The 27,034-nt window shown below is 58.9% G+C and overlaps 5 protein-coding genes and 1 non-coding gene across 12 annotated transcripts in view; 3 read left to right on the plus strand and 3 right to left on the minus strand.

Annotated features, from left to right (window-relative positions):
- The window catches only part of ABCA3 (ATP binding cassette subfamily A member 3), a 33,154-nt gene extending 24,677 nt beyond the window's left edge, over positions 1 to 8,477 (plus strand). Inside the window, exons 24-31 of the mRNA XM_041404316.1 lie at positions 247 to 419; positions 698 to 832; positions 950 to 1,144; positions 3,373 to 3,560; positions 3,726 to 3,896; positions 4,290 to 4,477; positions 4,584 to 4,657; positions 5,822 to 8,477. Of these exons, the coding sequence (XP_041260250.1) occupies positions 247 to 419; positions 698 to 832; positions 950 to 1,144; positions 3,373 to 3,560; positions 3,726 to 3,896; positions 4,290 to 4,477; positions 4,584 to 4,657; positions 5,822 to 5,953 (1,256 nt within the window). The 3' untranslated portion in view covers positions 5,954 to 8,477. The remainder of the gene's footprint in view (positions 1 to 246; positions 420 to 697; positions 833 to 949; positions 1,145 to 3,372; positions 3,561 to 3,725; positions 3,897 to 4,289; positions 4,478 to 4,583; positions 4,658 to 5,821) is intronic.
- A 637-nt stretch (positions 8,478 to 9,114) lies between these two features.
- MCRIP2 (MAPK regulated corepressor interacting protein 2) lies at positions 9,115 to 12,719 on the minus strand. Its single transcript, XM_041404305.1, has 5 exons — positions 12,560 to 12,719; positions 12,400 to 12,481; positions 10,675 to 10,802; positions 10,357 to 10,458; positions 9,115 to 9,560 (listed from the first exon to the last, which is right to left on the minus strand). The coding sequence occupies exons 1-5, from the start codon at positions 12,609 to 12,611 to the stop codon at positions 9,490 to 9,492; spliced, it is 435 nt and encodes a 144-aa protein (XP_041260239.1). The 5' UTR covers positions 12,612 to 12,719; the 3' UTR covers positions 9,115 to 9,489.
- A 1,113-nt stretch (positions 12,720 to 13,832) lies between these two features.
- METTL26 (methyltransferase like 26) lies at positions 13,833 to 17,259 on the plus strand. Of its 7 annotated transcripts, none has more exons than XM_041406105.1 (7): positions 13,839 to 14,086; positions 14,266 to 14,559; positions 15,709 to 15,871; positions 15,960 to 15,999; positions 16,348 to 16,483; positions 16,669 to 16,747; positions 16,812 to 17,259. In XM_041406105.1, exons 2-7 carry the CDS (start codon positions 14,369 to 14,371, stop codon positions 16,857 to 16,859), a joined length of 657 nt encoding a protein of 218 aa, XP_041262039.1. In that variant the 5' UTR covers positions 13,839 to 14,086; positions 14,266 to 14,368; the 3' UTR covers positions 16,860 to 17,259. The 7 variants fall into 7 exon arrangements, with proteins under 7 accessions (XP_041262021.1, XP_041262035.1, XP_041262039.1 ...); XM_041406112.1 differs by having other exon boundaries at positions 13,843 to 14,086; positions 16,416 to 16,483; XM_041406087.1 differs by having other exon boundaries at positions 13,833 to 14,086; positions 16,669 to 17,259.
- TRNAG-CCC lies at positions 14,194 to 14,264 on the plus strand. Its single transcript has one exon. It is a non-coding gene; the product is annotated as a tRNA-Gly (tRNA).
- A 186-nt stretch (positions 17,260 to 17,445) lies between the features above and the next one.
- On the minus strand, positions 17,446 to 20,230 carry WFIKKN1 (WAP, follistatin/kazal, immunoglobulin, kunitz and netrin domain containing 1). Its single transcript, XM_041407981.1, has 2 exons — positions 20,006 to 20,230; positions 17,446 to 19,181 (listed from the first exon to the last, which is right to left on the minus strand). Exons 1-2 carry the CDS (start codon positions 20,228 to 20,230, stop codon positions 17,691 to 17,693), a joined length of 1,716 nt encoding a protein of 571 aa, XP_041263915.1. The 3' UTR covers positions 17,446 to 17,690.
- Positions 20,231 to 23,330: 3,100 nt separating this feature from the next.
- RAB40C (RAB40C, member RAS oncogene family) overlaps positions 23,331 to 27,034 on the minus strand; it is a 36,952-nt gene continuing 33,248 nt past the window's right edge. The window contains exon 6 of the mRNA XM_041407393.1: positions 23,331 to 26,251. Within this exon, the coding sequence (XP_041263327.1) occupies positions 25,971 to 26,251 (281 nt within the window). The 3' untranslated portion in view covers positions 23,331 to 25,970. The remainder of the gene's footprint in view (positions 26,252 to 27,034) is intronic.

The following is a 27,034-nucleotide window of genomic DNA, read 5'->3' on the forward strand; positions in this document are numbered from 1 at the left end:
GAGTAAAGAAGTGCCAATCCCAAGACTGGAGTCCTCTGACTTCCTCCACTGGGCATCTTCTGCCAGATCCCCTCCAGACCCAAATCCTCCTGTGGGGAGCATTGGAAAGAGCTGTGGGCAGGGAGCTAGTGTGGGGTGAAGATAAGCCTGGCAAAGCTTTGGGTTCACAGCTTCCTCTGGAGTTTATCTGCCCCTCCCCAAAATGTGGATTGATCCTGGAGTTGATTTTGTTCCATCTTTCCTCAGATATCAGTTATCAGATGAACTACTTTTCCTGGGAGACCCCTGGGATTGGGCGGTACCTGACCTCCTTGGCCATCCAGGGTTTCTCCTTCCTCTTCCTCCTCTTCCTGATTGAGACAAACCTTCTCTGGAGACTGAGAACTCTGGTCTGTGGCATCTGCAGGCGGCGGAAATGGGTGAGTGAAGCACGTGGGAGGGAGCTGTGCCCTCCAAGCCCAGCCCAGGAGTCCCTGTGAGCTGGAGACGCCCTCATCACCTAAATCATCTTCCCACGGAGCATCCCTGGAGCTTGGAGGAGCCAATCCTGTTAAGTGTATGGATTGGCAAAGGGAGTGAGGCATCTCCAGAGATAGTTGATGGAAGGGATGGATCCTGTTAGGGTTGGGGACACTGGGGGAACCCATTCATCCCCCAGCAGCCAGGTGACACAGCGTATGTCTCCCCCTGTGTTCAGGTGGCCCTGCTGAACAGGGTGTCTGTGCTGCCAGAGGACAGGGACGTGGCAGATGAGAGGAAGAAGGTTTTGGAGTCACCACCAGAACTGCTGTCATCTCTCAGCAGCCCTCTGGTCATCAAGGAGCTCACCAAGGTGAGGCTGAGCATCCTGCTGCCATCTGAGCCGTGTCCGCTCGGGGCCGGCAAAGCCACCGCCTGCCTTGCCGTGCCATCGGGCAGTGACGTGTGGCTCGTGTGTGGTCTCCTCCAGGTCTACGACAGCCGGGAGTCCCTGCTGGCAGTGGACAGGATCTCCTTGGCCGTCAGCAAAGGGGAATGCTTTGGTCTCCTTGGCTTCAACGGAGCAGGCAAAACCACCACCTTCAAGATGCTGACGGGTGATGAGAGCATCACATCGGGGGACGCCTTTGTGGATGGCCACAGCATTCTGGCCAACATCAAGAAGGTACCCAAGGCTGCGGGTTGAGGGTGGTGTTGCAGACCATCCTGTGTTTGGCTGGGCTGAGCCACCTTGCAGGTGCCCCCAGGAGGACATGGCTGCAGTTCCAGAGGCATAGACAATATCCCAGGGACATTGTGTCCTTGGCTGGGTCAGCTCTCCGTTTTCTGGCCATGTGGAAGCAGTCTCCTCTCCACTGAGATTACAGATGTGATACAAAATGGAGGCCAAACCTGGTGAGGGTAGCAAACCCTTCATCAAAGGGTTTTACCTCCATAGTTGGAAATGTGGAAAATATTTAAGAGGACGGTCTCTAAAATGAGTGTATCAAACCTTTGCAGACCTCTGCTAGGGGTCTCCTTGCTGGGAATTGCCCACTCCCTTTGGAAGAGGAAGAGATGAGCAGGGGTTAGGCTTTTCGTCCAGTCCTTCCTCTACCACTGTCCCAGATTTCACAGAATATTCTGATTTGGAAGGGACTCACAAGGACCATCAAGTCCAACTTTTAAGTGAATGGGGATCCCAGACAAGGTCAGACATGAAGAACATTCCTTGAGAGCATGCCCCAGGGTGAGTGAAGCACGTGGGAGGGAGCTGTGCCCTCCAAGCCCAGCCCAGGAGTCCCTGTGAGCTGGAGACGCCCTCATCACCTAAATCATCTTCCCAGGGAGCATCCCTGGAGCTTGGAGGAGCCAATCCTGTTAAGTGTATGGATTGGCAAAGGGAGTGAGGCATCTCCAGAGATAGTTGATGGAAGGGATGGATCCTGTTAGGGTTGGGGACACTGGGGGAACCCATTCATCCCCCAGCAGCCAGGTGACACAGCGTATGTCTCCCCCTGTGTTCAGGTGGCCCTGCTGAACAGGGTGTCTGTGCTGCCAGAGGACAGGGACGTGGCAGATGAGAGGAAGAAGGTTTTGGAGTCACCACCAGAACTGCTGTCATCTCTCAGCAGCCCTCTGGTCATCAAGGAGCTCACCAAGGTGAGGCTGAGCATCCTGCTGCCATCTGAGCCGTGTCCGCTCGGGGCCGGCAAAGCCACCGCCTGCCTTGCCGTGCCATCGGGCAGTGACGTGTGGCTCGTGTGTGGTCTCCTCCAGGTCTACGACAGCCGGGAGTCCCTGCTGGCAGTGGACAGGATCTCCTTGGCCGTCAGCAAAGGGGAATGCTTTGGTCTCCTTGGCTTCAACGGAGCAGGCAAAACCACCACCTTCAAGATGCTGACGGGTGATGAGAGCATCACATCGGGGGACGCCTTTGTGGATGGCCACAGCATTCTGGCCAACATCAAGAAGGTACCCAAGGCTGCGGGTTGAGGGTGGTGTTGCAGACCATCCTGTGTTTGGCTGGGCTGAGCCACCTTGCAGGTGCCCCCAGGAGGACATGGCTGCAGTTCCAGAGGCATAGACAATATCCCAGGGACATTGTGTCCTTGGCTGGGTCAGCTCTCCGTTTTCTGGCCATGTGGAAGCAGTCTCCTCTCCACTGAGATTACAGATGTGATACAAAATGGAGGCCAAACCTGGTGAGGGTAGCAAACCCTTCATCAAAGGGTTTTACCTCCATAGTTGGAAATGTGGAAAATATTTAAGAGGACGGTCTCTAAAATGAGTGTATCAAACCTTTGCAGACCTCTGCTAGGGGTCTCCTTGCTGGGAATTGCCCACTCCCTTTGGAAGAGGAAGAGATGAGCAGGGGTTAGGCTTTTCGTCCAGTCCTTCCTCTACCACTGTCCCAGATTTCACAGAATATTCTGATTTGGAAGGGACTCACAAGGACCATCAAGTCCAACTTTTAAGTGAATGGGGATCCCAGACAAGGTCAGACATGAAGAACATTCCTTGAGAGCATGCCCCAAAATTGCTTCCTTCCCTGAAACTGCCTTCTCTCATGCTCTTGTCCCTGGAAGTGAGCAGGACATGGGGGAGGTACAAGCCCTCCAGCTCTTTCCTTCTCCTGAGAGCCTGGGAACCCCAAAACAGTCCCTCACAGTGAGGAACCAGCTTGGCAGAGGCATTGTGAGCCCACCCAGCTGCCGTGCAGAGACACATCTGTCCGTTCCTGTCAGCCCAGCTGCTCCAGGGTGCATTGCCCTCTGATTCCACCCGTGGTTTCAGAGCTGCCATCACTGAGCAAAACCTCAGAGAGGAGCAGCAGGGCCTGTGGGTGCGCAGGCACCTCCGGCTCAGAGACCTGCCCGTGGGCTGATTGCCGTGCGCTCCTCTCGGCCCAAGGTGCAGCAGCGGATCGGGTACTGCCCGCAGTTCGACGCCCTCCTGGAGCACATGACGGGCCGCGAGACGCTGAGCATGTACGCGCGGCTGCGCGGCATCCCCGAGCGCTACATCGGCAGCTGCGTGGAGAACATGCTGCGGGGGCTGCTCCTGGAGCCGCACGCCGACAAGCTCGTCAGGACCTACAGGTGAGAGCAGACGTGGGCAAAGCGCTGCCTCTCCTCTCGCGCGGTGCTCTCTGCGCTCGTATTGGCTCTCCGGCCCCGTTCCTCGCTCCCGTTTTCAGCTGAAGGTGGAACTTGATGATCTCGCTGGTCGTTTCCAACATTGATGATTCTGTGATTCCTCTGCAGCGGTGGGAACAAGCGGAAGCTGAGTGCTGGCATTGCCCTCATTGGTGGCCCCCCAGTGATCTTCCTGGACGAGCCCTCCACCGGCATGGACCCCGTGGCCCGACGCTTGCTGTGGGACGCAGTGACACGGACACGAGAGTGTGGCAAATCCATCATCTTCACCTCCCACAGGTGACACTTGGCTGGGCAGGGTTTGGCATGAGAGATCAGGGAGAGTGGTGGGATCCAAGGGATGGGACACACCTCCAGGGCCTGGTGGGTGGGCATGCACCACCTGCAGCCAGTGGCTGGCTTTACCCAAATCTCCCTCCTCAAAGAGTCCAGAGAGAAGGGAACACACCTCCAGCTGCTTCCCAGAAGCTTCTGCTTGTGTCCTGGTGCTTACATGCCCAGAGAAGCTGTGGCTGCCCCATCTCTGGGGGCGTGCTGGACTGGGTTTGGAGCACCCTGTTCTAGTGGAAGGTGTCCCTGCCCATGGCAGGGGGTGGAACGAGATGAGCTTTAAGGTTCCTTCGAACCCAAACCATCCTGGGATTTTCTGAATGAGTCCTCTCCTTCCTGCAGCATGGAGGAGTGCGAGGCGTTGTGCACACGACTAGCCATCATGGTGAACGGGCAGTTCAAGTGCTTGGGCAGCCCCCAGCACCTCAAAAGCAAGTTTGGTAGTGGATACACCTTGCTGGCCAAAACCCGGAGTGAGGAGGAGGGTGAGCTGCAGGCCTTCAAGGCCTTCGTGGAGAAGACTTTCCCAGGTACCGTGAGCTGCTGGAGTGGTTGCCCCCAGAGCAGGGGCAGGGTGCTGGGTGTGAACTTCAGCACCTTCCCTAACACAGAGCCTCTCCCTGCTCGATTCCCCAGGCAGTGTCCTGAAGCACGAGCACCAGGGCATGGTGCATTACCACTTAACCAACAAGAACCTCAGCTGGGCACAGGTAGGGGGGCACTGGGAACCCTTCTCCTGCCCCTTCCCGTGTTCCTGGTGCTTTGCTTTCGGTGGTGCATCCTCCCTGCGCTGCGTTGCGCTGTGGGAACGTGGCATGGGTGGGCAGGACTTCCCCGTGCTGACACCTCCCTGCTCCTGCCCCTCAGCCCCAGGAACCCCCTGGCAGTGCTTCAGTGTGGTCCCCCCGGGGTCCTGAGGGCTCCTAGCCCAGGGACACTGATAAAAACCCACAGTACAGATACAGTATGTAACCCTCTGCATACAGTATACAGAGTTATGTATAGAGTGTACCTTGTATTTCTCTCTGTATATACTGTCTATATGTACATTATCTGTATATAAATACATGTATACTATAGAGATTTTCAAAGTATACAGATAGTTTTCATATGCAGTATCTAAGTATATATATACATATATATATGTATATCTGTATATTGCATGCACTGGATGTAGTGTCTATCATATACTGTGTATTATATATATACAATATGTATACTCAATAGGGTATTGGTAATACTCTATACGTATATAGTCTGGAGTATATACTCTATACCAAGTATGCAGTTTAGTCTGTAGAGTATATATAGAGAGAGTACACAGTATACAAATTATATTAGAACTATGTATAGGATTATGTAAAAACTAGAAGAGAGTGAGTTTATAAATATGTATATTATATGTAGCTCAATATAAAAATGATGTGTATAATCATATACACATCATAGTTACGTATAGTGTATATAGTATCCTCAGTGTTATTTCTATATTATATAAATATTTTTATGTATAAAGTGTTAGGAGAAACCTTGGGCAGGAATGCAAACCCAGATGTGTATATATATATATAAATACATATATAGACATATATATATGTATGTATTTATATATATGTATGCATTTATCACTTACAGATGTGTAAAACAATCATATCCATAGCATATGTTTTTAAATGGTGTCAGATACTCCTGGCTTCCTCCCGCTCTCCTGCCAGGGAAGGTGTCATTTTCCTGGGTCTCCCCAGAGAAAAAAGCTTTCTCTGCTTTCCCTGTCACGGCGGGGTGTTCTCTGTCACAGCCCGGGGCTCCCCTGCGGTCCCAGGAGTCTCCCCATGCCGAGCCACGCTGCCTCATGTCCCTGCCCTCCCTTGCAGGTCTTTGGGGCCCTGGAGAAAGCCAAAGAGAAGTATCGCTTGGAGGACTACTCGGTGAGCCAGATCTCCCTGGAGCAGGTCTTCATGAGCTTCACTCGCTTCCAGCACTACACAGAGGACAGAGGGAAATGAGCCCCCCAGCGCCCTTGGTCACGGACTGGCCCTCAGCCTATACATAGTATATATAGAGACAGTAATTTATATATCGGAGTGTCTTAAATACTGTATCAATGTAAACCTTTCCAGAGGGGTGAGAGGATGGCAGCACTCCTGCCGCTGGCGTGCGTGGGTGTGCGTGTGTGTGTGCATGTGACACTGCCACTCTCCAGCCTTCTTCCATCCATACAGCAAAAAAAAATCCACCCAAAAAGCCGGGAGAGCCTGGATGGGTGGAGAGGGGCGTTGCACTCGGGCTGGCAGAGGAGGGGCAGGATCCCCTCTGCTCCCCTCTTCCCTGCCCGTCGCTCACACCCAGTGGGACGCTGCCCGTGCTCCTCACCCGCATGTCCCTGTCTTGTTTGGTGGTTGCTCATGGTTTAGCAGGAGGCTGTCACATAGCTCAGATCCAAACCTTCCTTGGGGCAGCAGGATGTGCTGGGATAGCCCCTGGGAGCACTTTGTGTCTAGCCACGGGGGCACAGCTCAGCTCCTGTCTGGCACCTGCCTGGCATGGGAAAGAGGAGGCTCTGTCTCCTTTAAGTGCTAGAGAAAACTGTCTCCTCCTGCCTGCTTGCCAAGCCTGGCCCGAGGAGCTGGCTCTGGCCCCAGCTGTGCAAGGGAAACTGTGGTGCCAGGAGCTGGCACTGGGTGAGAGGTAGCAATGGAGCAATGCCCAGAGCTCGGCCCCAGGAACAGCACGTGATGGGCACGGCTGGGGAGCCAGAGCTGGAGGCAGTGAGGGGCGCCCAGGGACGCTGCAGGGACGGGTGAGAGGTGCCACAAGGTCCCTGGGGACGCTGTGGGTTGAGTGAGAGGTGCTGCAGGGTCTCAGCTGTGCTCTGTAGGACGGGTATGAAGTGTCACAGGGTGCCCAGGGATGCTGCTGGCCTCAGTGTTGTGCCCACGCAGGCGTTCTGCCAGCAGCACGGCCCCGCACTGTGCAGTGCAGCCACAGGACCCGTTCGAAGCCAGCGATGCCCTCGCTGTGCCCGTGTCCTGCTGAGCTCACCTCTTTACACCCCACACAGCTCCAACCTGACCGTATCTGTCCTGCATTCCCCTCCTCATGCCCTCTGCCCCTCACCAGGCTGTGCCAGCAGCAGGCAGGGAGCAAAAGCCCTGTCCTGCCCCTGCCTGGCTCCAGGATGCTGCTGGGCACCAGCATTGCCCAGTCTTGCCTGGGCCCAGTTGGGGGAGGCAACTCCTTTTGGGAGTTTCCCAGTGACTGGGTTGGGGTTTTTTTTTTGTTTGTTTGTTGGAAATCTGTGTTGATTCTTGTCTGTCCTTAACTAGTCCCTGTGTCACCTGGGGCAGCCCCTTGGGAGCTGCCCCATGATCAATGCAGAGCTATTTGCACTATAGTACTACACACAATTGCACATAATTAATATTTATGGCAAGGGGGGGCTGATTCCCTCCCAGTGATTGCATTGTCAGGGGTTGGGTTGTATTTTTGGGTTGGGTTTTCATTTTTTTCCTTGTGACTGACTCATTTATTCCTGTTCCATTTCTCCCTTTGCCTAATGTTGTTGTTCAGAACAATGGTGCATCATGTTACTAAGAATTTCCCTGGATCTTAAAGATGTGTGTTTTTCTTAGTCAGCAGCCAGCAGGTGAATGGCCTGCTTAGACACCCTGGAGTCCTTCGGAGTTGCTGGCAGGGAGGGATTGCGCCCTGGGAGCATCCTGGCGGGCAGCAGAACCAGCCACTGCCAGGGCACCGTGCAGGGGGGAATCACAGCAGCAGTGACTTTCCCAGGGAGGGAAGAAAAAGGGAGGATGCTTTTTTCTGGGAGGGTAGCTGAAGTGCTGAAACTCCCAGTAACTGTTTTCTGGAAAGGGAAGTACAGCAGGAGGTAGTAGATCCTCACAGGCTTTTCCTGGGAGGGGGAACAGTGGGAATGTGGAGGTTTCAGGGGGTGAGATGCAAAATTGCCACAGGCTTTCCCAAAATCTCACTTCCTGGTCAAACCACGACACAGTGGCCTGAGCACAGCAGCAACAGTCCATGTCCTGTTGCCTCTGGTGCCCCTGCAAGGCTTGGTGCTGGGTGGGGACATGGAGGCAGCGTAACCCACACTGCCCGTGATGCCATGGCAGAGCTGCTGCGAGAGCCCATGGCAAGAATGGCAGCCCCTGGCCCCAGCCCTCCATCACTCTGGGGCCACCCTGGCCTAAGTGAAGGAAGTGTTATGGAAGCAGCATTTCCCTGTCCCAGGGGGCTGTAACACCCTGCCTGTCAGCAAGGCAGGCACTGTGGGCTGTGCATGGTGCTGCTCCTGATTTCAGTCACAGCCACAGTGCCAGGTGTGCCCGCTGGGCAGGGAGCAGGGCCAGGAGTGCTCCGTGGGCAGGTGCCAGGGGCACAGCTGTGCTGGCACTGCTCAGGCCTCCCAGGTGGGAGAAGCAACACAGCTCCTGGGCAGCTTCTACTCCCCCCTGGCTGCAGTGTGGTTGTTCCCACCATAGGAATAATAAAGATGATTTTTTTTTCCAGTGGGTGTTTCCTGGCCTCCTTTGGATTCAGACTATTCACCCTGTGCTGGCCTCCTGCTCTCTGCTTGGGGAGAAGGACATGGGGGTAGAGGGGTGTCCTACAAAACCAGAACTAGAAAAGGTCAGTCTGGCTTGGAAAAGCCCATCAGCTGAGGAGTTTTTTTTGTAAAAGCAGAAGTTGGGGTCCCTATTCTTTTTACCTCAGGCAGCCACAACTATCATCTCTCAGCTCTCCCAAACAACCACAGCTGAGGGGGAGACCTCGAGCCTTTTGGCCTCCATGGCAGTGGGCAGCTGGCCCTGGCACTCCCATCCCTGCAGCTTTGCCCACCTACATGCTGCAGCCCAGCTCTGGAGCACAGCCAGGGTGCTCAGCCCCCCTTGCAGATGCCCATATGCCCCACCCCCCCAATCCCAAACATCACCTAAGACAGCACCAGCCCCTGGCTGATCCCCGGGAGATGAGGCAGCATTGGAGCAAGGATGCAGCTGCAAGGAAGAGGAGCTCCAAGCCCTTGAATCCACAGAAACCAGGTTCCCACTGAGCCACGAGTCAGCTGGGAGCATCCCCTCTCCAGGGGACATGATGCTGCAGCCCCTGCTTCCCCTCTTCCCTGTCCCACAAGCGCATCTCCACGGGCAGTTTCAGCGCTTTATTGTCTGGCGGTCCTGCTACAGCACCCCCCTGTCCTCCCGTGGCTGCGGGGGGAGCCGCTCCCTCGTCCCCAGCGTGGCACCGCAGTGTCCCTGGAGCTGGAGGCTGCAGGAGCTGCAGCAGTCCGAGAACTGGCACTTAAGGAATCCTGGCTGGGGCTGCACGCTGCTCCTCGGCCGGGCACGGGGAGGGCGCGTGGCCGGGCATGGCTGTGGTCCGGTGCCTCTGGGCTGGCTCGCTCCACTTTGGGCCTCTTTTAAAAACGTGGTTCAAAAACGCCACCGACGCTGGGCTGCCACCAGGTGCTCGCAGCTTCGTTTTTCTTACAAAGAAACCAAACGCAACCTTTTCTTCCCTTTTATGAGCCGTTCTCGATTTTGGCCAGAAATTGCTGTGCCCACCACTCCTCCAGGTCGATAGGAACAAAGTCTGTACAAGAAGGGAGGGAGAGAAGGGACCGGCTGGAGCAGGAGCAGAGCTCTGGGTGCTCCCTTCCAAACCCCAGAAAAAATAACCATGGAATCACAGAATATCCTGAGCTAGAAGAGACCCACAGAGATCATCCAGTCCAGCTCCTGGCTGTGCACAGACACCCCAACAATCCCACCCTGGGTCTGACAGCTTTGTCCAAACGCTCCTGGAGCTCTGGCAGCCTCGGGCCATGCCCATTCCCTGGGGTGCCTGTTCAGTGCCCCAGCGCCCTCTGGGGGGAAGAACCTTTCCCTGGTCTCCAATCTAATGACACCCCCAAGTCTCCTCCATCCTTGTGCCATGTCCTCAAAAGGCCAGACTGGGTCTACGGGGACATTCTCTTCCTTGACATTCTCTTCCTGCAGGCTGCTGACTCCAGGTGCCACCAGACAAGTGTTGTCCCCAAGCCCAATCTGTCCTGCTGGCCCCAGGAGAAGCGGGTTCCCACGGGCGGCTCCTCTCTCTCCAGCATGATGCTGAATCCCCTGATGGCAGGAGAAGGCCTGAATCCCAGAGGAGTCAGCAGCACAGTGGGCCATCCAAGGGATGCAGTGGGACATCCTCTCCCCCCAGCACCCCCAGAGTGACCTCAGCACCAGGACAGACCCAACCAGCCCCTCTGGCACATCCAGCACTGGAATCCTCCTCCTCCTCCTTCCACCACAGCCCTGTTCAGGTGCAGGCCGAGCCCACAGCCACTCACTGCACCCCGAGCCTGATGCACCCCGAAGTGTCACAACCACTGCCCACTTACTTTTGAGTCCGGGGTTGGGGGTTTTCTCCACGTACTGCACGGGGCCGCAGGCGCTCTCCCCGCTCCGGCTGCCGTCCAGCTGCTGCTCTACCTGCTGCCAGGCTGGGGAGGGGGAACGAGCGCTGGGTGGGTTTGGGACGGGGTTTCCAGGGTGGGGGGCTGCTGGACAGGAGCAGGAAGCGGAGCAAAGGAGGGCAAGTCCCCAGGCTGAGGATTCCTTGCCTGCCACCGATGTCCCCAGCATGGTGTAGGTGCTGGGGAGGGGCTCCATCTGCTCCAGCTCCCCTGGGTGCTGTCCCAGGGACCCTCTGCCCTCACCTTCATAGACAAAGCGGACGTTCTCCTCGTGGGCCAGGGTGTAACATTCTTCAGGGGATGAGACCTGCTGCAGCAGCAGTGGGGGCCTCTTGCCATTCACTCTGTTGAAGACGAGTTTCTGCGCTGGGCTGTGGAGGGAGGGAAACAAGGGGCGGGGGGGTGAGGGCACAGGCAGCTCTGCTCACCCCAGCAAGAACTGGGGCAGTTCAGGTGTCCTGGGCTGCCCCACGGTGCACACGCTTGCCCACAGCTGCAGTCACCCAGCCCCGTCCCCAAGGAACTGGGATGGAAAGGGACCCAGCCCCCAGGGACAGGGGATTCTGACACAGGAGGGGTGCAAGGGGAGCTCCCTGGGGAAAAGCACCAGCTGCCCATCTCCTACCCATCCTCCAATCTAGCACCAAGTGCAGTCCCCAAGATAAAAAATCTGCCATCAAAATTGCAGGAATATCAGGAAATGGAAGTGAAATCCAGTAAGGTACTGGACAGGGGATGTGCCATCCTCTGCACATCAAGCACCCAGGTTCACTGGAACAGCTCTGGCCCCAGCATGGGGCACACAAGGTGCCCCGGGACTGGGATGTTATGCTCTGAAAAGTGGGAGGCTTCCTCAGAGCTGGGATCCCCTCCAGGGAAGGGCACTTCAACCACTCCCTGCCTGGATGCAGCAACATCCACCAGAGCTAAAGGCAAGACTTAGGACGAGATCTGGGAGCATGTTCAATGCAAACTCCAGTATTTCGGCTTTTCTACCCAGCTCTAGGGCAGGACACGTTTGCAACAGCCACGTTCCTCACGGGGCAAAGTCTAAGGGGCCCTAGGAGTGGGTTTGGAGGGCAGGAAAGACTGGGAGCAGGCAGCTCCTGCAGATCTGCAGGCAGGGGCTGGGGAGGGCAGTGACCCTCCAGACCCCACAGCCAGGGGCACTGGGCAGGCAGGAGGAGGGCAAGTGTGGCAGAAGCCACTCCAGTGAATTCCAGGGATCCTGGGAAGGAGAGAAACTGGGTGGCTAGGGGGGAGCTCATCCCTTTCTTGGAGCTGGAGAGGACGTGCAGAACCAGTGGGGTCCCACTACCCTGCCTTGGGTAGCAGCCCTCCAGTCGAGAAAGGGTCTCCCTAGGGATCCCATCACCACCTCCCAGCCCCTGGAATACTCCACAGCACCCCGCCAACAGCTCCAGGTATTGCTGCGGGACACTGGAATTCACCAGGAAGTGTCACCCCGGCTTCTGGGGCAGAGGGGAACAGCAGCTCCGCGTGGGCTCCGCGGCCCCCGCGGGTGCGCGGCGCGGCCAAGGCGGGCGGGACCGGCGCTGGCCCCGCCGCCCGGTTCGTGCAATCGGGGCCGTCCGCGGAGGGGCTGGGCAAGCCCGGCCCCGGCTCTGGCCCGCACCGGGACCCCCCCCGCACTCCCTCCTTGGCGTGACCCCACCGCTCCCACTCCCCACGGTTTTTGGGGATGTCCCGTGGGAAGGAGGAGGGGCAGCCACTCCGGCGTGTCCCCGAGCCGGGGCGGCCCACGGCACGCGTGCACAGAGCTCCGCGGGACGCGTGCGGGCACAAGCACCGCTGAGACCCCCGGGGCGAGCGGCACCGAGCGGAGACCCCGGCTCCCCCTCCCGCGTCCCGCCAGGCGGCCCAGCCGTCCCGTTCCCCTTCCCAAGGTCACGCCCGGCCGCCCCAGGGCCGGTCCCCTTCCCAAGGTCACGGCGGCGCGAGGCTCACCTGGCGGGGGGCCACTGCCCGGGCTGGGGTCGCCCCCGCAGCTCGCCCAGTTTGCTGCTCTCCACCGCCTGCTGCGTGGGACCTGCGGGGAGCGCGGGGCGTCAGGGGGCGGCGAGGGCGGCACGGAGCCCCGCGCCCCCGGCCCCGCGCCCCCCGATACCTGTGCGGCGCTGCGTGGCGAGCTTGCTGGGGCCGCGCGTCAGCGTGTACATCCTGCGGGCCCCGGCCCACGGCCCCGCCGCCCCTCTCGAGTGCCGCAAGTGCCCCTCGCCGGGGCCTTAGGCGGGCAGGGCCGGGCGGCCCCCCCAGCTCCGACACGCCCCCGCGCTTAAAGGGAACGCGCGGACGGCGGGGGGGACGCGCGGAGACAGCGCCCAGCCGCTCGGGGGGCGCGGGGGACACGAGCGGGACAGGTCGGGGGGACACGTGGGAGGCCTGCCGGGACACATGCGACACATATGTGCTGTGCGAACAGACATGTCTGGGTTGTGGGGACACATAGGGGACACGCACGGGATACATCGGGGGCGCGCCTGGGGATTAATGGGGACACTCGGAATGCAGGAACACACGCTGGAGACAAGCAGGGCACATGCTGGGAGCACATGTGGGACTTTCATGGGACACAGAGCGGACATGTGGGACGTGGGAGACACGGGACTCGCACAGTACACACAGAATGCACAGAAGGGACATTGGACCGTGCGGGGCTGAAGTAGGGGAGAGGGCACAGCAGGCACGTGGGACACAAGATGTCACAGGCGCGCAGGGGACACGGCAGTCACGGGAAACTTAGAGGCGACCTGCACGGGGACATTCAGGAGACAGGACACTGGAGCCACGGCACACACAGGGGACAGATAGGGGTCATTCCTGGGACACAGAGGACCCAGGCAGGGGAAAATGAAGGGGTGCAGAGGCAGGGGCTGAGGTGCCACCCCCACGGGGACAGCGCTGTGAACAGCCCTGAGCTGCACATTCCATGGGCCAGCGCAGGGAGCCGGGGTGGACAGCCGCGTCCCGGCCAGCACGGTGACCTTCGGAGTGGGAGGTCCCGCTGAGGTGTCCCCACGTGGCAGGAGGTGCAGACCCAGGACACGACCCCGAGCCGGTCCCCGGCTACCCCCCTGTGTCCACCGGCCGCCCCTGCGGCTGGCGACAGCACCCAGAGTTTTGGGGAGAGATCCAGTGACAAACGCACTGAGGTCTTTGGGAGGCTCCAGGGGCTGCAAAGCCACCCCACGAGGGTGACCTTTGCCTTTCCGCCACGTTGCCCCGGTAGTGGCTAAGGAGGGAGGGCTGTAGGAGGGTACCTCCCATAAAAGCCCAGCAGCGCCTGACTGCAATGGGTGGACCTTTTGCGGGTGTGCATCCACTGCTGTCACCCCCACCCCTGTTACTGTGCCTAAATACAACCCAGAGCCACGGGATGTCACCACTGGTTGTCACCCGCCCTGTAACGTGCTGGAGGCTGTGCCTCAGTTTCCCCCGGACTTGCCAGGGGTTTCTAAGCGCCTGTTGGCGCATCCCTGAGCTTTTCCATGCTCGGAAGGGTTGAACCCCTAATCCTCGTGCTCCAGATGGATTCCTCCGGACCTCCATCACCAGCGACAGCTGTCGAGGAAAGGGCCCCCGTTTTCCTGAGGTGTCCGCGCAAAGCTTCATGTGCCCCTTTTAGGGGGTGCCGGTGCGTGGCGGGGGAGCGGCAGCACTGGGACCGGGGGTGGGTGGCGGGGGGGGTCGGTCCCCGCGGGCGGTAGGTGTGAGGGGTGCCGGGGATGCGGCCTACCAGGCGCGCCGCTGGTGTAGTGGTATCATGCAAGATTCCCATTCTTGCGACCCGGGTTCGATTCCCGGGCGGCGCAGTTTCTTTTTTTCCCTCCCCTCCGCTTTTTCGCTCCGCGCCGTGCCGAGCTCCACCCGCGGCGCGGGGCGGTCCCGGCGGTGCTGGGAGCTGTAGTTCCCCGCCATGGAGGTCCCGGCGGCCGCGGAGCGGAACAAGGGCCCGATCCTGGCGGTGCTGCGGGAGTACGCGGCGCCGGGCGCGCTGCGGGTGCTGGAGGTGGGCGCGGGCGCGGGGCTCCACGCAGCGCACTTCGCGCGGGCGCTGCCGCAGGCGCGCTGGCAGCCCTCGGACATCGACCCCCGGGCGCTGCGCAGGTGAGCGGGGCCGGGGGTCCCGGGGGGACGGGGGACTCCGGTGGACCCCGGGGGCACGGCCTGCAGCCCCCTCCCACGGGCCCATGGACACGCAGCCCCGGTTCCCTGCTCCCCGTTTTATTTTTTTCTTCATTTAGATTATTTCCTTTGGGGATTTTGGGAAAACCGCAGTATCCAACTCTCCTGCAGCCCTGCAGTGCTTTGCTCCCTCCAAGAAAGCCCCAATATCCACCTTCTGGATGAACTGGATATGTATTTTTTCCCAGAAAAGACCCACTCAACAGTGGGCCCATGCTCCACAATTTTTTTCTTTTTTCAGGAAAAAACCCAATAGCCAAGTCTCCAGCAGTCCAGGCTTCCCCAGTCAGTACTGTATTCTTTCCAGGAAAACCCCAATATCCTTCTCTCAGATGAGCTTAATGTGTATTTTTTCCCAGCAAAACCCCCCTTGGGACAGCCCAGGCTCTCTGGCTTGATGTTTTATTTTTTCCAGGCAAACCACAATATTCAAATCTTGCCCAGCCCAGGCTCCCCAGGCCAATACTCACTATATTTTTTTTCAATAAATCCCCAATATCCAACTCCCAAATAACCATGCTCCCCAGCTCAGGACTTTATTTTTCCCAGAAAACTCCCAAAATCCAGCTTTCCACCACAGAAAAAAAAAAAATAATAAGCCTGGTGGGGATGTGCTGAAAGCAGCCCCTGTCCAGGAGGAGTTTTGTGCTGCCCACCCAGCAGCACCCACCATCTTGGGTAAAAATAATCTCCAGGCTGGCAGGCTGCAGGAGCTGAGACCTAGGTGGTGAATGTGCCAAAAAGGGTGTAAATAACACAAAAATCAGGAGGTGCTGGTGCAATGGTGCCAGTGGGGTTCCCCACAAGGGGAGAGTGCTCCAAAACTGGGGAGGTTTGGCCCTGAGGCCTCTGCATCCACATGCTGCTGGTTGTCCAGGTGCTTCCAGTTCTGCATCTGGCAGCTGGAAGCAAAGGGCTGGGCAAGGAGCCCCCAGGCTGTGCTGCACCACATCCCTTTGTGGGTGTTTTTCCACTTCTGGGAGTCCACGCAGGGCTTTGTCCCTGCCTGCCGCAGCTGCTGGGGGTGCAGGGGGACCCGTCTGGGCTTGAGCTGGGGTTTGGTGCCCACAGCATCGCTGCCTTCGTGGAGGCCACGGGGGTGCCCAACCTGCTGCCCCCCATCCTGCTGGACGTGTCACAGGGCTGGGAGAGCTGGGGGGACACCCAGCCCGCCACCCTGGACCTCCTCGTCAGCATCAACATGATGCACATCGCAGAGCTGCGGTGCACCCAGGTGAGCAGCCTCGACAGCCCCTGTCCCCTGCCAGGGCCGAGGGGGGCTCTGGCCCCGTGACCCGCTCCCCTCCTCTCTCGTTCCTCAGGGCCTCTTCAAGGGTGCCGGGGTGCTGCTCAAGCCTGGAGGTGTGCTCTTCACCTATGGGGTGGGTCACCTGTCCTGCTGCAGGAGCATCCTGGGGGGTGCAGGGTGTCAGAGCAGATACTGGGGGCAGTGGGAGGGCAGCTCCAGCCATGGCTTAGGGAGGGAGCTGGGAAATGCAGGGGCTTGGCTTTTGGGGGGTCTCTGCCTTTTGGGGCACACGCTGAGCCCTGAAAGGGGCGGTTTTGGAGGAGACAGATCCTGTCCTCCCTCACCTTATCCAAAGCAGGGTCTGGGGGTGCCTGCAGAGGGTGACAGGACTCACAGTGGGTGACAGGACTCCTTGGGGGCCGTGTCTCTTCCCACTTGGCTTCTCTGCTTCGTGGGGACAGCAGCCCGTGGAAAGGGGGCTGGGGTGCACAGGGTGGCTCCTGCCTGCAGCTCCAGCTGTGTCCCACAGCCCTACGCCGTGGATGGCCAGATCAGCCCCCAGAGCAACGTGGACTTCGACCGCAGCCTGAGGCAGAGGTAGGAGGGGGCTGGGGCGCTCAGGCTCCTGGGGGCCCATCCTGTCCTCTCTGTCCCGCCCCTGCAGCTGCAGGAAGCTCCCTCCCAGCGTGGTCCTTCAAGATAAGCCAGGCCTGAGGGCAGCCCCCCGGGGACGGGGCTGCTTTGGGTGTCCCCGTGGGTGACCCACGCCTCCCTCCCCGCAGAAATCCCGCCTGGGGGCTGCGGGACACGGCGCTGCTGCGGGAGCTGGCCGAGGCCAACGGGCTGTGCCTGGAGAGGATGGTAGGTGATGGGCCCGGGGGGCTGCCCGTGCCCGCCTGCACCCTGAGCCCGGCTCTGCTTCCAGGTGGACATGCCGGCCAACAACAAGAGCCTGATCTTCCGCAAGCTGTAACCTGCCCTGACAGCACTTCCAGCGCCTCCCACCACTGCTGTCCCCACTGATGCCTCCTGCAGGGTGTCACTGTCCCACCGTGGCTGCCACTGGGGCTGGGGACAGCGCTGATGGGACAGAGCCCCACTCACACAGCTGGGGCTGACTTGGCTGGGCAGGATCCATCTCCCCTTGTGCCTTTGGGGTTCCCTTTGCAGTGAGGTGCCCCAGCCTGGACCACAAGAGCCAGCACAGCTGCCATGGGGGGCACAGCTGTAGTGGGGGGACACAACACCCCTGGGCATGGGGGAGACTCCCTGCTCCATTTCCTCAGAGGATGCTGTGCTGATGGTGTCCCCCTTCCCCCCCTCCTCAGGACTGTGCTGCTGCCCCCCTAATAAACTCTGTGGCTTTTCCCCCCCACACCCCAGCAGCTCCCTGATGTTTTCAGCACAAACACTGGGGTTAAGGGTGTCCCCAGTTCCACCTCCAGCACCAATGAAAGGGTCAGGTCCAGCACCCAGGGGTGTTACATTGGGCCCAGAGGCTTTGGTGAAGTGGGAAGATTTTATGAGTGGGGTGGTCCCGGCAGATCTCCCACCCTTCTGCAACCCAACCCAGTTCTCTATTGCTCCTGGACAGTCTTGGGGTGGGGGGATCACACGGTGGGGGGAACATGTGGCAGATAAATTACAGTGGAGGTGGGAGCTGGTATGGGGCTCAGTATAGGAGTGGGGAGAACTACATGACAGTGGTAACCTCTAGACACAGGCGCTGGTGCAGGGGCTCCCTCAGGCTGTCCCCTCCGGGCTGTGTCTGCAGCTTCCTCCGTTGGCACATCCTGACTCTCCCCTAGTCCTGGAAACGGTTCAGGAGGTCGCAGGTTTTCTTCTCCATCAGCTCATAGATCTTCTTCACCCGTTTGTCGTTGGCTGCCCGGACATAGCTGCTGGGGTCCAGCGTGGCCATTCCATCGTGCACCTCGCCCATGATGATCAGGGGCCCGTCCTCCGCCGTCATGTTGGGGCAGGGGCAGCTCCAGTCCATGTCGGTCAAGGTTACTTCCAGGTACTTGATGTTGAAGAACTTGAGGCCCATCTTCTCATCCTTGAGGACGTCCTCGAGAGCGAAGCGGGCTATGCCGGAGTCCTGGTCCTCCACGATCTCCATGAGCCGCCCCACGATGGCGAAGTCGCTGCGGCAGAGGCTCAGCACCATCTTGCTCTTCAGGCGGCAGGCCTTGCACTGCAGGCTCTTGGGGAAGGGGCACACGTCCTCGCAGGTCTCCTTGCTCTCAAAGTTGTTGGTGTTGCCCTCGCAGCCGCCGTAGACGAAGGAGTGGCACTGCTTCAGCAGGTGGTTGTAGGCCCAGCGCGGTTCCCAGTTCTGGCAGGGCCCCTGCACCATGGGCAGGAGGCAGGTGGGGCGGGCGCTGCCCAGGCAGGCGGCTCGGCACTCCTCGTACGTCTCGAAGTGGTTCCTGTTGGCCCCGCAGCCGCCGTAGCGGAAGGTCAGGCAGGAGCCCTGCTTGGCATCAAAATGCCAGCGCACCTCCGTGGCCTCGCACCGCCGCCGGTCCGGCTCCTTCAGGCACTCGGAGCTGGGGAAGGGCTGGGGGCTGCCGGTCCGCGGGGTCCCCCCCGGCTCCCGCCTGAGCACCGACAGCGGGAAGTCGGCGCGGAGCAGCCCGGCGGCGTTCCGTGCCGTGCAGGTGTAGATGCCGGCGTCCTCGTGGCGGGCGTTGTAGATGACCAGCTGGCCGATATTGGTGACCACCACGTTGCCGTACATCTGGTCCGGCCGCATGATGAAGTTCTCCTCCCGCTCGCTCTGCTTCTCCCAGGTGATGTCGGGCTGCGGGCGCCCGCTCACGTCGCAGCGGAAGCTGACGGTGCCGCCGGCGCGCACGGACTGGTGGAAGGGGTTGGTGTAGAGGGCGGGGGGCACCGGCACCTCGGGGCCGGCGCCCGGCGTGGGTCGCGCCGTGGTCTCCTGCGGCACGGGGCTGGTGTCGGGCCAGGTGAAGATGTGCTTGCAGGGCACGGTGGTGAGGCGGGTGCCGCGCAGACACGCCTCGGCGTCCATGTAGCACTTGTTGTAGTAGGTGAGGCCGTCGGAGGCGCAAGTGAAGTTGGGCTCCTTCTCGCAGCGGTCCTTGCACTTGCAGACGGGCTGCCCGTCCCAGATGTCGCAGTCGGAGCCCTGCTGCGCGCACACGAAGCTCTCGCAGGAGGCGGCGGGCGCCAGCGCCAGCGCCGGAACGCTGCCGTCGGCAAAGCGCGCGGCCACGCAGCTCCGCAGCCCACACACGTTGGTGCAGCATTTCTCAAAGTCTTCGCAGTCCTGGTCGGGGAGGGAGAACAGATTGCGGGGGGGACGCTGGGGCTGTGGGTGCTGTTCCCACCCCTGTGGGACTTTAGGGTGGGCAGGTGTCCCCCGCTCAGCCCTGTGCACCTTCAGCGTCGCTGGGCTGCGGGTAAGAGCCACACCTCCCCGGCACAGCTGCACCAGCCCCAGCCCACCCTCAGCACCCCCAGGATGTTTGGGGGTACACCGCAGGGATGACGGTCCCTTCTCCCCACGGTACAGAGCAACGTGCCCTTCTCAGCTTTTGCTGGCCGAGGGGAGGCGGAATGCATACAGATGAATTGTGAAGGAGTCTCCCCTCGGGGTTCAGACAGCCCTAACCGGGGTGGGGTTGCCCCTGCTCAGCCTGGTGGAGCTCAGATCCAGGGCTCTCTGGGATGGACAGCCCGGTCCGTGGGTGGGCTCCGGCCCTCAAGGCAAAGTTGGGAGACGATTCTGTCCTCGGCCTGATAGGGTCCGTGTCCCAGCACACTCATTCCCTTCATCCCAGCCAGCCTTTTGACAGGATGGAAGCATCCTGGGGGTGCACAAGGAGGGCGTTCTGACCATGGGACAAGGTCTGAGGGGGTGACATGAGGGGGCAACAAGCCGTTTCTTTGCCTTTGGTTGAATGGAGAGCCCAGCAGACAGGAGGGGCTTAGGGGGCAAAGCTGCAGCAGGGCTGACCCCGTTGCTCTGAAACAACTGAACCGGCTGTGCCGCCCAGCACAGGACCCACACCCCGAAGCGTCTCCTTAGGGGACCTGGGGATGCCCCCCAAACCCTGTTACCGCCCGCCGCCCCCGCAGCCCCCCGCTCACCTGGTCGGCCTGGCACTCCCGCTCGCAGGTGCTCTGGGCGTCCACCCACAGGTTGGGGTTCAGCTGGTTGGGGCAGACGCCCAGGTGCCGCATCCTGCCCGGCTGCAGGCTCAGCCCGGCCGCCGCCGCCAGCACGGGCAGGAGCAGCGCGATGCCCACGGGGACCCGCTGCCGGCCCGCACGCTGGCCCCGGGCCCCGCGCCCGCCTCTCCCACGAGGAGCCATCGGGCCACCCCGCGCCGCCGGCCTGGCTCGCTGGCGAGGGCTCAGGATAAATCACATTCAGGACGGACGGGATGAGGGAGAAGGCGGGCGGGCGGGGGGACAAAGAGTAGGAGGAGAGGACCAAACCTCTGTCCTTCAGCACACCCGGCGCCCGCCGGACCACCGACGATGCCGCCCACCGCCTCCATCCATCTCCGCCGCTCGGCTCTCGGGGCGCCGGGGACACGGCGGCAGTGGCGGGTGGCTCTCGGGGCTCAGTCCATCCCCGGCACGGCCAGCGGGGCGAGTGGGGTGGAAGGGGAGGACGGGAAGGTTGTAATCTGAATCCCCTCCCTTCCCACTGATGTTTCTGGGTGTTTGGAATGGGAAAGGCGCTGACCTCAGCCTCTAACCCCGGCGAGCCCGGCGATCCCTGGGCAAACACGGGGGGAGATCAAAGGCAGAATGCAGAAAGTCTCCAAAGAGGGAGAGTGAAAGGGGGGGCGGGGGTGAAAGGGGGGTGTGGGGTGGGGGTGATCTGTGGCTCCTTGGGGAAGCCCTTTTGCCCCAGTCCAGGTCGGGGGACCCTCAACACCCCCATGCTGGTGTGAGCAGGGTGCAGCCACAATGCTCTGGCACGATGATGTCCAGCCAGTAGCACCAACACAGTGCTGTGACCGGCCACCCCTGCCCCTTCCCTGCCCGCCAGCACACGGCTGCACTGCTGCTGGCTCTGGGCTGCCCACGGTGATTCTGGGGCTCCCCAGGGCCCAAAACCCCAAAGCACAGCCAGGTCTGTCACCAACTGGCCATGACCATGCATGGAGGGCTGGAGTGTGTCCCATGGCTGTGCCCTGAATCCCATTCCTCAGCCAAGCAGGCACCCAAGGGTCCATCCAGCTGCAGATGCTGAGGGAAGGTCATGCTGCCCTGCGACACTCACGGGGAGGCTGATGTTCTACAAACAGGGAATTGCATCAGGCTAGCTCAGCCAGGAGCTGCCAGGGCCTGTACCTGGCAGCCTGAAAGCCCCAGACCGACCCAGCCGGCCCCAGGCACTCGCTGCCTGGAGATCCCCGATCCACAAACCCACGAACTCCAGCTGGGAAGCAACGTGGCAGATGCATGGCACCTTGGTCCCCAGGGCTGCAGCCCAGAAGCACACGGCCACTTTGGGGTGTCCCAGGGTCCTTCCAGGGGGGTGGTGCAGGAGGGAAGGGCAAACAAGACCTGGAGCCCAACTTCTGCCCATACCCATGTCTGAGCTCTGTGTGGTCACAGCATGAAGCCAGTGCCAGGCTCTGGGTTGGTTCTTGCCCCACTGCCCTTTTCCACACCCAGAGGAGCAGCGCCAGAGGGTGGCAGGTGTCTCACACCGGAGCCTGAGGTGCCTCATGCCTGTGCTCTTAAGATCAGCAGCTGCAAGGACAAGCCAGGAACCTTCATCACAGTGGTGCAAGGCTGGATGGAGAAATGGCAGCTGCTGCATGGCTAGAAAAGCAGCTCCCAACAACTGGAAATCCTCACCCACACCTTGGGACCCCCACCCAGCCTCTTTTAGTGCTTCTTCAGCTGAAGGTGAACGACAAAGCAACTCTTCCCACACTGACCAAGCCCACAGAAATTCCACCATCTCAATAGTTCTCAGCTGTTCACCTCCATGTGTCCAGGCATCAACTGCACACTAGAACAGGGATTTTTGGGTCACTTTCAAAGATCCCGGACATAGATGAGGGTTTTATGGTTCATCTTCTCTCTCCAAGACAAGGAATTGGCTCAGCACTGTGTCCTGGAGGAAAGGGTGCTGTGCCCTGCTCCCAGAACCTGCGGCACCCAGCAGGCTCCTGCCCCTCCAAGGCACCCATGGGCAGCTGCACCCTCATTTCCAAAAATCTTGCAAGTTGTATGAAGGTCACCACCTCTTCGAAGCCTATGTGGGACAGTGGGACCAACCCAAGAAACCTCACATCAGAAAGATGAGTGCAGAGAAACACACTCAGTGACCAAAGACCTGAATCATCCCAGAGCAACCTGCTCCCTCCTTTCTTGGAGGAGCAGAGAGCCTTGAAGCCCTCGCAGCCTTCCCACCCCGCTCAGGCTGTGCAGTGTTTTCCTGCCCAGCTCTTCCCAGGCAGACAGCTGCGGCCCCGCAGCCCCCGCTGCTCCGCCGTAATGGGCTCCGGCTGTCCCGACCCCACCTGAAACCACACACAGCCTTTGTTTCGGCCCTGGGAGAGGGAACAGACACTTCCAGAACCCCCTGAAGAAAAAGAGGAAAAAAAAGGGCTGTGTGACTCTTCCCTGACCAGGCTTTCACCTTAGCTCCAGGGTTTTCCAGGCTGCAGACACGATCTCATTTCCCTTGCCCCCTCCCAGCCCCAGCAATTACTACTTAAGCTGTTAAAACAAGCGTGGCCAGTCTGGTACGAAGTGGAAAATCTGATCCTAGGGAAGTGAGAAGGCAGGGGAAAAGGGAGGTCAAGGGGAGGTGGGCTGGGAGAAGGGGATCAGACAAGAAGTCTCCCTCCAGCCCAGGATCAAATGCCCCTTCTCTGGGGCTCCTGGTACCTCCAAAGGCCACTCTGGTGTGACACTGGTGCTCCGAGCTCCCTGCAGCATCCTCTCCCTTTCAGTCCCATTTGTCCCAGGACGGCTTTCAGCTTGCTCCAGTCTGGTCTGCCACAGCACTGGCTACTCCCACAGGATCATCCAGATCCAAAGAAGGGATTTAGGGTTTGACTGTACTTGTCCTGCCCTGTGGAGCAGGGACTGGGCACAATTCCTGGTGAACTGTTGGAGAGCGTGGCTTCCTCCAGCCACCTACAGGACCAGCCCTGCTAGAGATGAGTTTGTGTTTTCTTAGGGCTCCATTACCCCAAATCAGTGATTCTGTGAGAATCAAGAACAGATTTATCCTCTGCATCTACAGAACAGGAATCATGGCTCCCCAGAAAATAATTCAAGTTATTTTGTGGGTGACCTAGAAACGGGAATATACACCTGTAACACAAACAGTCCCAAATCCCCAGGCATGGGCAAAACCACCAGCTTTTTCCCTTCAACCTCTTCTGAGCCCACACAAAAACGGATACAACTTCTCCTCTTTTCAATTGGTAGTTCAAAACAAACAAAAAGACTTTAATTTATACAAAACAAAACCATGTAGAATCAGTTAAACAACACTGACTGTACAAAGGAATAAAAAAATAAAAGGATAGTCCAAAAAACCAACTCAGGAATGGTACAAGTGTTGGAGAGCAGCTACAGACTAGTGTTGACACCAGATGCAAGAATCTTTTCCTTTTAAATTAAAAAATAAAAAAAGTTTGTTGCTGGGCAATCACTCCAGGGAAATCCTCCATCCCCACTCCAGACAGGAGCTGTGAGACTTTACAGGGTGACAAAACCTAAACCAACCACAGGGAAACAGCATGGGGAGGTGGCACATGTGGCACAGCCAAACCAAAGCAGAGGTACAGCGAGTTTTGAGACATGCAGCAGCTTGGTGATTCCAGGAAGGATCCCTTTCTCCCTCTCTGTCCCACACACCGGCGCCGGGCCCGGGGTGATTCCTGCCCTTGGCGGTGCCGGTCACCTGTTGGCCGTATATCCCTGTGCTGCTGAGCCAGCGATTGTCTTCTGCTGCGTGTTAAGTGATGGGAAACAGGTGCCAGCCATCCAGACAGGTTCTCCAAATCCCCTGGCCTTCGTGCCACCAGGACAGCCCGGCTGCGGCTTTGCTCTTGAGCCAAAGCACCCCTTCAAAGGATTCCTCTCCCCCTCCACCTGCCTGGGGTTTAATTCTGTCCTCGCTCACTTGAGCTGGGTGATAAAGCACGAGAGAACCGAGCCAAGAGACCTGCCTGCGCTGTGCTCTGCAGGGAGGGGAGGGGGAAGCCTCCGGCACCCCCCAGGTCGGCTTGGGAGCAAGGGACGTGGTGTCCCCACAGGGGGACGCGTCCCTCCTGTCCCTGCTGCCTGGACACAGCGGGTCCGTCGGCCACTGCAGCGGCTTCATTCTGCCTACGCGGTGCCCCAGGCTGCCTGGAAAGGGGGAGCAGAGCAAGCGATCCCAGGAGGAGATGGCAGCACTGTACACTTCACTTGCTACCACGCTATCACAGTCTACACACCCTGGCCACCTATGAGAACCTGCCACCATAGCCCAGCCCCACTGCCAGGCTCCCTTAGCTTTTGGGATAAGGGCTGGGTGCTATTTCTCAGCTTGCAGGTGAATTTCCAGCACAGATCAGCTGTGGAACAAAGCCAGAGAGGCAGGTGCACTTGCTTGACAGAAGATCCATCCCAAGCTATTGCCCCTCCAAGATCCAGGAGCCATGCCATGGAGCAAAGCAGTTTGCTCTTCCAATCTGGGATTGCTCCAAGAGCCAAGTGATTTTGCCACTGAGGGACCTGGAGATCGCCATTTCCTCACCCCAACCTTCCACCTTCCTAGTCCCTGCTCCTTCATGCTCCAGTGGGAAAAGCCACTTCTGTCCTTGCCCACTTTCATCCAGGAGGAGCCACAGCAGCGTGAGCTCAGGCAGCATCTTTGGGAAAGCAAAGCTGGAAGCAGCCAGGATCCAGGAGCTGTCACATGTGGTGCTGTCATGGATGGAGGGCACTAGAAGCAATGGATGAGACTTTGCAACAATAAGGGACAAAATTCAGCATTTTTCCTCTGCTTTAGGCACAATGCTTCCACCGCCTGCTCCCAAATCCCCAATGAGAAAGCACAAAGTGAGCAAGGCCTCAGTCTGACCCCAGAGCTGCCTCTTCCTCCTGCCTGCCAAAACACTCCGACCCCCTAGGACCCTGGCCTCACTGCTCTGCTTCTCCATGCACTGCCATCCCACCCTGCCTTCAGCATTCACAGGTTCTAGTGAATGGTAGGAATAGAGCAGCTTGGGGCATGTTCCACACCAATCGTCCTTTTTTTCTGCACATGTAGTATTTAAAAGCACCAGCATGAGTCCAGAGGTGAGGGAAAGTCTCTTAAAGCATTTATGTGTTTTCATTGGAAAATCCTCCACTTGTCCCCTTTGCTGACACTGGGAAAGTCAATCCAGTGCTTGTATTTACATGGCTGCATAAAATTTTCCCTGACTGCTTCTTAAAAAAACCCTTAAAAAACAAGAGATATTTATATATATGTATAATATTTACATAAATAAGTGAAGGCAGCGAACGGAGCGCTGCCTTCCCCTTTCCAATCGGCCAACTCTTGCCTTGTTTTCTGGTTTTTTTTGGCAACAGAAGGTTAACATCCTGGTGAAAACTGTCATTAGTCCCCTGTCCCTTTTTGTCTACATCCAAGGATCACTATTGCACCAGCAATCTGTTCAGGAGGCCAAGAGTTAAAGTTGCAGCACAGACTCTCCTTGCCTACTCCCTTAAGCCTCTCAAATCTTCCATTAAATCCATTGCTCCATTGAGACTGGATGAGCTTTTTTTCCCCTTCCCCCCTCCCTAACCCGGCAGCTGCTGAATTTTCCACCCCAGGCCAAGAGGCAAAGCCCAAAGCATTCTTGGAGGGTCACTTGGCAGATCCTCTCCCCGCCAGCGCTGCGGGATCCAGCCGGCACCACGCTTCTTCCTATGCCAAGCCAAAACGTGAGCACATTCCTAACGCTTGTGCGTGCCATTGGAAAAGCAACCGTGGCCCATCTGAAAGGATCCAGTGGAAAAGGGTTCAGTGTGCAAACAGCTGTACATCGGCGGGTGGGCACGGATCCGACAGAAGCTCAGGGTGCCCGTCCTGCTAAGAGATCTTGCAGTTGTTGCGTGAGCAGTTCTGTGGGGGGCTCTGGGGCGGCCGGATGGATTTGGATCTCTTCAAGCTGTTCCCTTTGCTGCTGCTCCCGCCCCCGCTGCTGGCCAGGGAATAGGAGCGGCCGTGCATCATCACGGCATTCATCCCGTTGGCCATGGAGAAGGATTTCAGGTGGCTCTTGATGGTGACGGGCAAGGGAAGCTTGTCGATGAGGTGCACCGGGGTGCAGGACACGATGGCTCGGCAGCACAGGTCCTGTAAGCTGAACACTGCGGGGAGAAAGCACCACACAGTCAAGGGCCAGGAGATCTCCTGGGCTGCTCTTCCCCCACAACTACTCCTTACACTGCACAGCTCCAGCTCCTCAGGGAGATATGTCAATAATGATTGCACAGGAGCTGGGAGTAGGGAGCGGGATATTTAGGACAGAACCTTGGAAAATCAAGGTGAGCTTTGCTGTCGGAGGTTTGTGCTTTGCCAGACCTCAGCTTTGGTGTGAACACAGGGTTAGGCACTGCCAGCCCTGTTCTGCTCAGCACCCGGGGCTGGCAGAGCCTGGCTCACGTTCCTGACAGACATTTGGCTTCTCAGCCCATCCTCTGGCAACCAGGACATGCCTGGGAAAGAGGCAACAGGGTCAGCAAGTCCTGAAACAGGACAAGGTCAGCTGGGATCTGCTCAGGGGGCGGGCAGCTCTCTGCAGAACCCCCAGGCCACAGAGACCCCAACAAGCCAGAACACTCAGAACACCACTCTGCCCGTTCCAGTTTCCCAGCGTCCTCCCAGCTCAGCCTGCACCATGTGAGCCTGCCTTGGGAAGTCCCTCTCCTTGCCGGGGAATTCCCAGCCAGGGGCCACACGAGGGCACTCGTTATCCTCCTGCCTGCCAAAGCCACGCTGCCATTTCCGAGCAGGCAGATCCCCACTCCCTGCTAGGGAGCCCCCGTTCGTGGAATCACAGAACCATTTCGGTTAGAGAGGCCTTCTAAGACCATTGAGTCCAACCATTCCCCCAGCACTGCCAATGCCTCCACTAAACCATGTCCCCAAGT

This window comes from Onychostruthus taczanowskii, unplaced genomic scaffold (genome assembly GCF_017590055.1).
Source record: "Onychostruthus taczanowskii isolate IOZ18803 unplaced genomic scaffold, ASM1759005v1 scaffold10, whole genome shotgun sequence".
In the NCBI taxonomy this organism is placed as follows: domain Eukaryota; kingdom Metazoa; phylum Chordata; class Aves; order Passeriformes; family Passeridae; genus Onychostruthus; species Onychostruthus taczanowskii.